The sequence below is a fragment of the Gossypium hirsutum genome, chromosome A07 (genome assembly GCF_007990345.1).
Source record: "Gossypium hirsutum isolate 1008001.06 chromosome A07, Gossypium_hirsutum_v2.1, whole genome shotgun sequence".
NCBI lineage: Eukaryota > Viridiplantae > Streptophyta > Magnoliopsida > Malvales > Malvaceae > Gossypium > Gossypium hirsutum.
Genome location: NC_053430.1, coordinates 25,593,984 through 25,606,729, shown reverse-complemented (window position 1 = coordinate 25,606,729; position 12,746 = coordinate 25,593,984). Strand labels below are relative to the sequence as shown.

Genomic DNA, 12,746 nt, shown 5'->3' with positions numbered 1-12,746 from the left:
TTGGGCCATTGAATTTGCGCGAGATGAAAGGTCACGTCGCTTAGAGTGCCCGAAGCTTACAGAATTTCATTGCGGCGCCAAGGTTCCTGGAAACTCTAGGGTTTCCTAATCCAGTTAATCATTTGGGCCCCTTGGGCTTTACCGAGTTGGGTCAAGGGTAGGTTTAGGCTGAGGGTGTAACGAGTTTGCTGGGGATTTTGGGTATTGGGTTAACAGTTTCGCATGTGGGCTACTAGTATTTCTTGTAAATGGGCCATAAACAATACTCAGTTTGGGCTATGTATATGAGCTTTCAATTTGGACTTTGTAAAAGGACTTTTTAATGGACATTTTAAATAAATAAATACTTATTTATTTAATTCTTTTATTCAGTTTTCAGCTCGGTCAAATTTGGGCTACTATATCGGCTATAAAGCCAAGAACTTCTTCATTGTATTTTTTTACGCATATTGAATACAAAAACACAAAAGCAACCAAGAAATAGAAGGTGATTTCAAATTTCATTTGCTCGTGTTTCAATTTTTTTCTTTGTTCCTGCTTAAGGGTTCTTTTGTATGAGAATAAAAAGTGAAAAGGAGAGGGCTTACCTTCACATACGAGCCATTGGAGTCCTCATTTCCTTCATTGAAATCGAAGTTTGAGATAAGATTTTGGGGCTGAAATCGACTGCCTTTGAGGCTTGGTTCTAAACGGGAGGCGATAGAACGCCATTGCGCGCCATCATCCACCGATTATGGTGGTGGAATGGTGGTTGAACGGCGGACCGAATGAGAGGGGGGAAAGGTTTTAAGTTTGTTTTGTTTTTTTTTTCAAATGGCTAAGTATTAGTTTAGGGTTTCTTTTAATTTTGTTTTTTATAAAACGTAGGAAACGAAGTCGTTTTAAGCCAATTCCAATGGCTTCAAAATGGCACCGTTTAAGAGCCGCGACCCGATGACCCGACCCGTGCATGGCTGGGATCCGCACGTTTGGTCTTTGAGGGTTATTTGCGCGTTTGATCCCTCTATTTCGCGCTGGTATCTGATTGGGCCCTCTGTGCATCCTCTTTGTTTTTTTTTTTAATTTTTCCTTGAGATTTACGCGTTATTGCAATTTAATCCGTGCCTAAACGCAACGTTTTGGGATCTGGTATATTTTCAGTTTTGGTCCCTGTACATTCGCGTGCATTGCGCTTTAGTCCTTCTAATTTCAATAGTTTATTTTATTTATTAAGTATCCTTTTAGTTTAATTTTATTTTAATTGAGTCCTTTTGATCTGTATAATTCATTATTTTTAGATTCACTTAATACTTATTTTTTATATATGAATGTATATATCTTTTGAGTTATCATAATAGTTTTTACCCGTATTTTTATAATATATTTATTTTAAAGCTTTTTTATCGTATTGTTTTAAAAATTTTGTATAATATTTTATTTAAATATTCTTATATATTATTATGCATATGTAGTTCATGATAAAGTTAGTTTTTATTCTATATATATTATTAATTCTATGTTACTTAATATACATAATTTCTTTTAAATCAATTTATATATATATTTTAAAACATTATGTATATAAAATATATTTTATTTTATATTTTTGTTATTTAAAAACCTTTCATATTGTATATGATATTTAAATTTTTTTATTGTATGTATATTGTCGACCTCAAATAGATGTATCACCTTTTAAAATATTTCGAGCATTAATTGATTCAAATTTCTTCTTTTTATAACATTTATTTTTAGTAATTATTTATATATTATCTTTTTATATATATGCAATTTTTTTAAATTCTAAGATATATTATTCATTTGTAAGTTTTTTTCATATAGTTTTTGCATTATTTGGTATTGACTCCTAGTTTTCATACTGTTTTGTATATCATGTGTGTTTTTGGTTTTCATATTGTTTTATATGTTATTATTTCATGTTGTCAATTAGTCTTTGGCGTTACTTTCTTAATTTTATCTATCTGTGTTTGAAAGCTTGCTGCAGTTTATTTTAATATGTTTCTTTAATTGGCTGCATTTCTAGTTTTCACTATTTTTTTTATTAATGTTTGGATGTGAGCTCATTGTTATGGTATGTTTGTAAATTTGTACTTTTTGTCTTTACGTCTATACTATTTTTACTCATTAGTAGGATACATCATTCATGTATATTGTCCCATGTTTATAGTTTTGCCTTTCATTCGCAATTGTCGCATTGTAATTTTCAACCTATCGATTTGAAATTAATTGTTCCATTTTATTTCAAGTCAAATTAATGAATTTTGAACTGACTTTGAAACAAAGGCGATGTTTGATGTTTGGAAATTTCGGAAATTGTACCCTAATGTGCTGGGTTTCAATTTTCTGTTTATCCAAATAATTAAATGCCCCTTTAAAACTTGGTCTGTATTTTCTAAAACTTTAAAACAAAGGCAATATTTGATTTTTGGAAATGCGGGAAATTGTGCCCTAACGTGCTGGGTTTCAATTCCGTTTGTCTAAATAATCGAATATCCCTTTTAATTTCGTCCATATTTCCTAAACCCCAACAAGGCAATATTCAACATTTGGAAATTCGAGAAATCGTGCCCTAACGTGTTGGGTTTCAATTTTTCGTTGGACCAATAAATTGAATATCCTTTTTGTAATTTTCAAATGTACGAACTTTTAGAAATCGGAAATTGATCATGGTCTCGAGGGTTTAAAAGATCATGTCCTAACGTACTGGATGTAATATTATATCCCTTCGAAACAAGAGATTTTTAACGTCCATTTCAAATTATCCAAAAGTATTAAAAGGAATCATATTTCAATTTTTTTAAAATAAAAACTTGGACATAATGACATAATTTAATCAATTTCGTACTAATTCTGGACGTAACGAGAATGCTAATCTTTCCTCGTATGTAACTAACTCCCGAACCTATTTTCTCGAATTTCGTAGGCCAAAATTAATTTTTTTAATAAAATAAAATATTTTATTAGGTGATTCGATCACACCTAAACAAAAAAGGATTGGTGGCGACTCCATACTTTGTTTTAAAGTCGATCCCCTTTTTTTCAAAAATTAAAAATAATTTCGACAGACCATTGATTAAAAATAAGTTGATTAAAGTAATTAAGTTAATTGATAAAAGATAGTGGGAAGAAACAGACAAAACTAAGAACCACTATTATCATCTTCTACCTTCGTCCATGCATACGAGAAAAGAAAGAAAAGAGTTTTAAGCTCTTTGAATTGTAAGGATTGTAACATTCTAGATGTTACACTTAAATTTGAGAGATTATATTAACCACTGAAATAGTTTAGTATTATCAGAGTTTATAAAACATTCAATTTAAAATATTTATTTATTTTTAAAAAAATTAGTCTATTTTTAGAAAAGCTGACGAATTATAAAAAAATATTTTAGTTTAAATTTCTAAAGTAACAATGACTTCTTAAAAAAAGCTTAATTAATTAATTAATTATTTATTTATTACTCACAATTTTTAATTTTAATTTTGGTAGCGAAAATGTGATTTTTACTTAGTTTTAATAATAACAAATGGTTATTAAAAACCCACGGTAGACTGTCTAAAACTCTGTTCATATCAACCACATGAAAAAAACTTAAATAAATAATGTTTCTCTCCTATATCAGTTATAGCGATACCTCCAATAGGGTGCCATAAATCAGGCATGGTATACCGAAGAGACGGAAAGTGAACCACGCTATTGGTCAAACAGTTCCAACCAGTGAAAAGTCCATATCCCGTTCCATCACTTTTACGTCCTTCTAAAAAGCATCCTCTTCCTCGTCTGAAAAGCAAAGATTCGCCAAATCATCTTCCATTGAAACACCAATCGAAACCGATAATCAAAGAAACCAAAAAAAATAATAAAACACCAGAAAATGAAACAAACAAAATTGTGTCAACAAGGGCAGACTAAAATCATGCTAGAGAGCAGACTTCACTCACCATATTTAATGTAAAGGCTATTTGTTATATCAAAACATTCAACATGGTGGTTTCATTTATAAGAATACTCGTGGACGAATGTTTTGTTATATTACTTGTCGGCAACTATACGTTGGCTGTAAACAAGGTTTTAAATTTGTCAATTTTTTGTGAACACATTATTACCTTGTGAAATACGATTATTGATTTTGAGTTGCTCACCACATTATTCATGGCCTTCTATTATCACGGGGCCAAGACAAGACAAAAGCAAAGACATTTTGTAGAGAAAAAAGATAAAAGAAGGAAAAAGAGAATAAAACGAGTAAACAAGGATAAAGAGTAGAAAAAGAGTCGGAGAAGTAAACGCAAGGAGTGAGAGAGAATAGGTTTGAAGAAAGTAGAATACAAAAGATGACACTTCAGCTTATTAGGTTATATGTTAATTTCTCTTATTATACAATTTGATTATTATTCTTATTATTATTATTTATAAAAGAAATGTAAGTTTATCTGTAGCTGGTTATATGTAATATCTTATTCTGAAAAAAATGAAATTAATTTGAACCTTGAGGATATCTACTATTTTATTTTTAATTTTAATTTAAAATCTTTCAAATTTTACTATTCCTTTTAAGTTTATTTAATTTTAAAATGGAGTACTAAAATTTGTTATTTATTATTTTTATTATTTTATTAATAGATAGATATAAGACGTTAAAAGTATTATAGAGACCCTTGTATTAAGAATTAGATTACGTTTTGCCCTTCTACTAAAAAAAAGGGCAAATAAGTTCTTGTATGTCAGATCAAATAGTAAACTGGTCTGTTGGTTAAAAATTTTATTTATTTTTACCGTTAAAAATTGATCATTGTACATCAAAATTAGGTACACGTGACATACCACATGTCACTTTTTTGTTATTCCGTCAACACACTAGTTTTTAACCGTATAAATGATAAAAATTTTAACAATAAGGACCAATTTAACATGTATAGACTAATTTTCTTAATTTTTAAATAATTTAACTCTTAATATAAGGTCCTCTATTGTAATTTTACCATATAAGACATATAATATGGGAAAAGAAGAGTAGCAGATGCATAGCCTACGTGGCATTCAAAACACCATAGGTTATTCGTTTGGGTACTTGGGGAAGTTGTGTGAGTCTCATTCTCGTACACAAACTTCCAAAGTCTCAAATGATTCCTAGCCTCTCCTCACCAGCCTTGTATGTAATGTAATGTTGTTGTACCACTCCGACTAATCGACACTCTCCTCCTCCAAATCAGAAAAATGAAACCCCACATTCACATCATCACCTCTAATTTTAATCCTTCATCCCCACCTCACCTTCTCATACGACGCCGTCTCCCTTCCTTTACTCGCCTCCTCACTCTCTCTCTCCACCCTCACGACAACCCCCACGATGCTCGCCGCCGCTCCTCCGCAGTCTCTCGACGCGCCGTTCTCCTCACTCCGTTTCTCGCCGCCGCTGGCACTCTCCTCCTACAACAATCCCAGTCCTTGGCCGAGGAGATAACGCTGCCTTCCTCTCCGGTGACTTCGCCTCCGCCTAAGGTGGTCGTAGAGGAGGCGCTTGTGTCGGCGAGGATATACGACGCTACAGCTATCGGGGAGCCGTTGGCGGTGGGGAAAGATAAGAGCAAAGTGTGGGAGAAGTTGATGAATGCCAGGATTGTTTATTTAGGAGAAGCTGAGCAAGTTCCAATTAGAGACGATAAAGAATTGGAGCTTGAGATTGTTAAGAATTTGAAAAAACGCTGCGTTGAGAACCAGAGGCCGTTGGCTTTGGCTCTCGAAGCTTTTCCTTCCGATTTACAAAACCAACTCGATCAGTTTATGGCTAAAAGGTTACTTTCTATTGCATTGACTTCTCTTTCTAAATACATATATGACTTTTCATCTCTAAGTAAATTAGTTTTACATAATTTCATAATTGTTTACACACTTAATATCTGTTTAATTCAGCAATCATATTCGTGTTAAATGTTGACATGCTGATTTCATGTAAATTGAAAATTTCTAATTATTGAATGTAAAAATTTCAATTGTTATATATATGTTGAAAAACCATTATTATGATAGATGTATTGGATTGAATCGAAATTGTACGGGCAGAATGATTATAGTTGCATTACTGAACATATATTATTAGTAGAAAAACTTAAAAGTTGATCATACATATTTACACACACATAACACATTATTTGAACCCTGGTGTGTATATTGTTAAAAATAGAGACAATCTATTGCGGCAAAGAAATTGAAACATCTGTATTTAAGTGTTGAAAAGGCTTATAGTTTTGAAAGTTCTGTGTTGACAGGATAGATGGAGAAGGACTGAAATCTTATGTTTCACATTGGTCAGCTCAAAGGTGGCAGGAGTATGAACCCATTTTAAATTATTGTCGCGATAATGAAGTTCGCCTTGTTGCTTGTGGAACTCCTTTAAAGGTAATTTTAAGTTGTTATGTAGTCACTGGGGATTCTGTACTACTCATCCTTTTTGCATTAACTCTGCCATCATCCTTTTGGTGTTAACTTATTGCTTCATCACCCTGTTGGGTTTGTTGAGAAAAGCTGATTGATCTAATTTACACCATTTTGGGTGTCTAAAAGGCTAGAATATCTTGTCAGCTTGTTGTAATAGGTCTTATTAGTTGCATCATGTTCAGAAGACTTGATTTTTTTATTTTTATTTTATTATGGTTGGGTTACTTATGGGTTTCAATTTTAAATAGGGATGGAGAGGATATCCTCTGATGTAATCCTAGATATTTATGGTCTCCTATGTTATAAGAAAGGGAGAAAGAAAATTTTCTTTTTTCTGTTTTAGATTCATACCAAATTACCAATATTATGTTATCATTCTATCAGTATGGCTGTGCACAAGGAGAATAGTAATATGGAGTATTCTATTTAATTTGATGTAGATCCTACGGACTGCGCAAGCTGAAGGTATTCGTGGCCTCTCTAAGGCTGAGCGTAAGGCATATTCTCCTCCAGCTGGTTCAGGCTTCATATCAGGCTTTAGTTCTATTTCACGTAGATCGTCTATGGAAAATCATTTCCCGACTCAGTCAATTCCCTTCGGTCCAAGTTCATATTTATCTGCACAAGCAAGAGTGGTTGACGAATATAACATGTCCCAAATTATTCTGAAAGAAGTTTCAGATGGAGGAGCCACAAGTTTGTTAGTAGTTGTGACTGGTGCAAACCATGTCCAATTTGGTTCTAGAGGGACAGGGTTGCCTGCCAGAATTTCAAAAAAGATTCAGAAGAAGAACCAAGTGGCTATACTTCTTAATCCTGAAAGGCAATACATAAGAAGAGAGGGAGACGTCCCTGTTGCTGATTTCTTGTGGTATTCTGCAGCCAGACCTTGCAGTCGTAATTGTTTTGATCGTGCTGAAATTGCTCGAGTCATGAATGCAGCTGGCAGGCAGCGAGATGCCCTACCCCAGGTTATCTGTGCTTAAGCCTTCATGGTAGTATTGCATGTTTTATCTCCTTGACTTGATTGGTATATATATTTTTTGGATGCATCGGTGGATTGACTTAAGGTTGTTCCGTTGATTTGTGCTAAGTTTCATCCCTCTAAATACCAATTTTTAACTTAAATGTTTTTAAATGTTTTGGTTCAAAAGAAAATCTTGATGTTTTCAAATTTTTATGCTGAAGATCCACAGAAACACATGCATGGATCCACACATTTACACATAGAAATACATGCATGGATACACACATTTAACTTCATAAATATCAACGTGTGAAGGTTTATACAATTACCACGATTTGAATGATACCTTTTTTGATATATATTTTTAAGGACGGTTACCACCTCTTTTAAGGAAAAAGTATGACTTTTCTTTGGATGCTAAATCAATATAGCTCAGCTCCTTCCAGAATGTTGGCAAATGTTAGAAGTAATAGAGTTTGAACTTTTAAATGACTTATCTTTCATATGCATACTATAAGATACTTGAAAAATGCTTTTGGAATGGCAGTTACCACCTTGTCATTACTTGTAATAGATCCACAGATGGTAAAGGGAAATGATAAATGTGACTGACTTGCTTATATTTATTGGACAATGAACTAATGATAATTGAATGATATGAATAAGTCAACTATAAATCAAGTTCGCTGAAATTTCGCTTAGTTTATTATGTTTTTTAAAAGTGTGGAGTGGTTATTTTATCAAGTGCAAATGACTCACCTAACAAGTAAAAATTGTCATTTTTCCTATAATAGTTAGTTCCCTAGATGTTTGTCAACGTAACTGCATATTCTGCAGTATCTCGTGTTATGGTTGACTGTAATCTAAGAACCACAGTTCCACTAATTTTCTTGATTGCTGCTAGAATATTTATATGGTAGGTTAAGTACTTTGACATGGTATCCTTGTTGGTTAAAAGCTTTTCTCTTCCTTCTTTTCCCCCCCAATATTATTTTATATTTTATAAAATTATCATTTATCAAATTACTAAGGACAAAGCTTACCTCTGCTCGTAAAGATTAATTGTGAAAATTTTGCAACAGGACCTTCAAAAAGGACTTGACCTTGGTTTAGTATCTCCAGAGGTCCTGCAGAACTTTTTCGATCTGGAGCAATATCCTCTTATTTCAGAGCTCACTCATCGCTTCCAGGTATATTCAATTGTTTGAAATGAAATTTATTGTAATTATGCCATTATCTGTAGATTAATATTGTCATGGTTTATTGTATAATTCACAAGTCCAATGAAGATGATACTTATATGTGTTTTAAGTGGAAAGAATAAACAAATCACTTGCAACATTGTCCAAGTCAAAAGGTGCTCAAGCTAACCATATATGATCTTGGTGCAGGGATTCAGGGAAAGATTGTTAGCTGATCCCAAGTTCTTGCATAGACTAGCTATAGAAGAAGCTATATCGATAACAACTACTCTCTTAGCACAGTATGAGAGGCGTAAAGAAAATTTCTTTGAAGAGCTTGACTATGTTATTACAGACACGGCCCGAGGTATAGTTGTTGATTTCTTTACCGTATGGCTTCCTGCCCCAACTATCTCATTCCTCTCAAATGCTGATGGAGCTGACAACATGGATGCAATAAAAGGTCTTCTTGGTTCAATACCTGATAATGCATTTCAGAAGAATCTTGCTGGGAAAGATTGGAACATCAGTCACAGGTTAGCATCTGTGCTTGTTGGTGGTCTGAAACTGGCTAGTGTTGGATTTATTTCCAGCATTGGAGCTGTGGCTTCCTCAAATATTTTGTATGCAGTTCGAAAAATCTTCAATCCAGAATTGGTTTCTAACCAACAAGTTAAAAGATCACCTATACTCAAAACAGCTCTTGTTTATGGAGGCTTTCTAGGGACATCGGCAAATCTTCGTTATCAGGTAAGAATGCTTGTCACATAAGTTCAGCGATGCCAAGAACTTGCTTTATCATGAAAAAACTTTCTGGCATATGTTGGGCCTATAAATGGACTTGCTTTGTCATGCTCACGTCTGACATGGACTGGACTCCGACACAGCGAAGTACATGTTGGACACACAGGACACCTCAAAAAAGTAGAAAAATAGACAGTTAAACATAGCCAAACACAGCTGGACATGCCTGGATGTTGATGGATGCATGATGGTTTTTTTTTTTTTTTTTTTTTTGCTTTTTCTCTCAAATGCGGAATAAACAATGAGCAATTTGGTTCTAATAGATTTTTTATTCAAAAATAATTTTTAAAAATTAAAAGCTATTTCATGTAAATATGTAATTGAAAAGTATCAATTTTACATTTTTTGCATTTCATTGTATTAAAGTTATTTTTCCCATGTCTTGCTGTGCCCATGTCCTAATTTTCTAAAAACTACTATGCTGCAGTATCTGTCCTGTCGTTCCAATGTCTGTCCGTGCTCCCTATTTTTAGACTCTTGTTTTTCCTCTAGTTCATTTATTGTGTCAGACACATCTAACAATTAAGCAGGCATGGAAGCAGGAGTATAGCTCTCCAAATATAAGAAAACACTTGGAAAATTTAATTTACTTGTCTTAGAAACATGACCTTGTCCAACATTCACACCTGAGTTTGAGCAACATAGACTTTGGCATTTGTTAGTAATAATTTATTGATGATATCGGTTGTATTCATTGCAAAAGAATATTTTCTTTTCTTTATGTTGGGAACTACCGAGATGATTTATCTAATCACGTGATCAATATGATGCATTTTCTGTTGGCCAACTCTTGGCACCCCTGGTTTAGACCTAGATTCACAATGACCTCTCTCATTCCAACTGATGCATATTTGTACTTTCAGTTTTGCCTACCATCTGCTTGATATAAAATTAAAATATACTAAAATTTTCAGATTATTGCTGGAATCGTGGAGCATCGAATTTCAGATGAATTTTCTTCTCAAATCTTTCTTGTGAATATGCTTTCCTTTTTTGTTCGGACTATCAATTCTTACTGGGGAACTCAGGTCAGAATTATCTTCATTTGGTACTTTCATTTCTTTAGGATTATTAAGTTAGATCCTTTAGATAATGTCATGTTATAGCAACATTATCGTAATTCTGAGAACTATATTATTGCAAACTATGTAATCATATGTTACTTACTACATTAAATTATGTGGCCAGTGAAACTATGTTACTTAATTTGAACATGAACTGCATGGCTTCCATTTGATATGAGTTTTATTTTTCTTAAGTCTCCACAAGGACTATTGCTTGGTAAAGTTGATTAATGCACATTGAGATGGCATTTATAATAGCAGCCTTGTCCTCTAGCAACAGTCATGCAGGTCTAGAACATTAATGTAGTTTTGTTGCTGACTTGAATGCAACAGCAATGGGTTGATCTTGCTCGCTTCTCGGGATTGCAAACTCGGAAGAACGAACAACCTTCTTACCTGACTTCAGATTCTCCTAATCCAGCAGCACTGGAATGCGGTGCTGCAGAAGAGGTCAATATCGACGAATTCAAGAATCAGTGAGGTGAATCTGTATTTTTTATGTTGTCATTTTGTGATTTATTTTTTGCTTTTCTTGCCCCTCTGAACCACAAGATAAAGAACCCCTTGAATACAAAATTTTTTCAAAATTTGGAGAACACAAGGATGAGATAGGAGCATTAGCCACAAAATATATTGCGAGTACATTGATTCAATGCAAGCTGAAAATCATGTAATAAGAGAATGAATGGCTTCATCCTTGATTTTGGGGCATTTTCTCCAAAACAAGATATGTTGAATTAAAAGCTCTTCTGTATATGAAATTGTTTGATGTAAATTTTAGCATCAATAATTTACCTTGTAAAGCCACTACTATAAAGTTTGCCTTTCAAATATGAATTGTCTTCATATATGTGGACCCATAATAAGTGTTTCTGTTGGTAGCAAAGCAGGAAATTTTAGAAGTTAACTAGAAATGAGAGAGATTTTCTTAGACCAAGCTATTTGACTCTCTGCATTCCGATGAGGTTGAGTAGCATCTAAATGAGCAGCTGAAACGTAATGTTAAATGACATACCTTTTAAAAGGATTGATGAAAGACGATATTCTATTGAGGTGTGTTGTTGAAAATTGTAAGATGGACATTTTATATCAAGGTATTATTTTGTAGTTTCTAAATTGGTTTTTGTTTTTTTTAGTCTGTATATTATTAGTCAATAGCATAAGGTCTTTTGTTGACACTCTTAATAGTCACTATTCAGACCCTATTAATGTAATTTCTTGTCCTCCATTTTCTTCAACTTTATACCAAAAAGCAGAATATTTTAAGTAAGTGTTAATTTAGGATCATACCGAATCCATTTTTTTTTAAATAAAACTTATTGAGAAAAAAGTATTTGATCAATTGTTTTATTTAAACTTTATACCAAAAAGGTATGTTAACTCGTGTTAATTTAGGACCATACCTAATCCATTTAAAAATAAAAAAAAACTTGATCAATTATTTTAATTTTATTTAAAACATTGTACAAAAAACAATATGTTAATTTAGGATCAAACCTAATTCTATCAATTATTTTATTTAAACTTTGTAACATAGAAAAGTAAGTTAATTGGTGTTCACTTGGGATCATACCTACTCCATTTAGAAAAATTATAAGAAAAAATATCTTATCAATTATTTTATTTGGATTAACTAAGGATTGTGCCTAATCCATTTAACAAAACTTAAATGAGAAAAATATTTTATTTATTTATTTTAAAATATATAAGATTGGTCCATAAGTTCACTCGAGATTAATGATCTTAATTTCTACACGCCTAAGGCGAAATTCAAAACCAATTTTATATTATTAGTTATATTGTTATTTTAATTAGTGTATTTAAAGAGATGGATTTGCAATTTGTAACCAACTAGATAAAATATAATTAAAAAAAAAATCAAACTTGCTAAATTGTGAGAATAAACATTGTTTATTAATTATAATTATAAATATGAATGCAAATTGTATAACGATGAATTAATATTAATTATAATTATCAAATAAATTAATTATATTAAATGTTTACTTTTTACTAATGTATCAAACAATTTTATAATAAAAATTTAGTGCTTATAAAATTCAGTCCTAAAATTTTAATATTTATATTTTCAACACTTAATATTTTTATTTTATCAAATACATCCTAAATCCTAAATTAGCGTATATATTTACAATAAATTAATTGTATATTATCTAGTAAGTAAATAAATTAAATTTAATACTTTGTTAAGAAAATTTTAAAATAGTTTTATGACAAATTTATTTAAAACATGTTATTTTAAAAATATTAATAATAAATACAAAAAGTAA

At 32.0% G+C, this 12,746-nt stretch overlaps 1 protein-coding gene across 1 annotated transcript; it reads left to right on the top strand.

Annotated features, from left to right (window-relative positions):
- The first annotated feature begins 5,041 nt into the window (after positions 1–5,041).
- Positions 5,042–11,288, top strand: LOC107953083 (protein RETICULATA-RELATED 5, chloroplastic). The gene is made up of 7 exons (XM_016888306.2): positions 5,042–5,796; positions 6,271–6,400; positions 6,880–7,410; positions 8,489–8,596; positions 8,798–9,337; positions 10,306–10,419; positions 10,789–11,288. The coding sequence occupies exons 1-7, from the start codon at positions 5,219–5,221 to the stop codon at positions 10,933–10,935; spliced, it is 2,148 nt and encodes a 715-aa protein (XP_016743795.1). The 5' UTR covers positions 5,042–5,218; the 3' UTR covers positions 10,936–11,288.
- Positions 11,289–12,746: the final 1,458 nt, after the last annotated feature.

Excerpts from the sequence above, each read along its gene's own strand:
- LOC107953083 (XM_016888306.2), top strand. The coding sequence starts at position 5,219 with ATGAAACCCCACATTCACATCATCACCTCTAATTTTAATCCTTCATCC. Across the intron at positions 7,411-8,488 it reads AGCGAGATGCCCTACCCCAG|GACCTTCAAAAAGGACTTGA; the intron begins GTTATCTGTGCT and ends ATTTTGCAACAG. Across the intron at positions 9,338-10,305 it reads CGGCAAATCTTCGTTATCAG|ATTATTGCTGGAATCGTGGA; the intron begins GTAAGAATGCTT and ends TAAAATTTTCAG.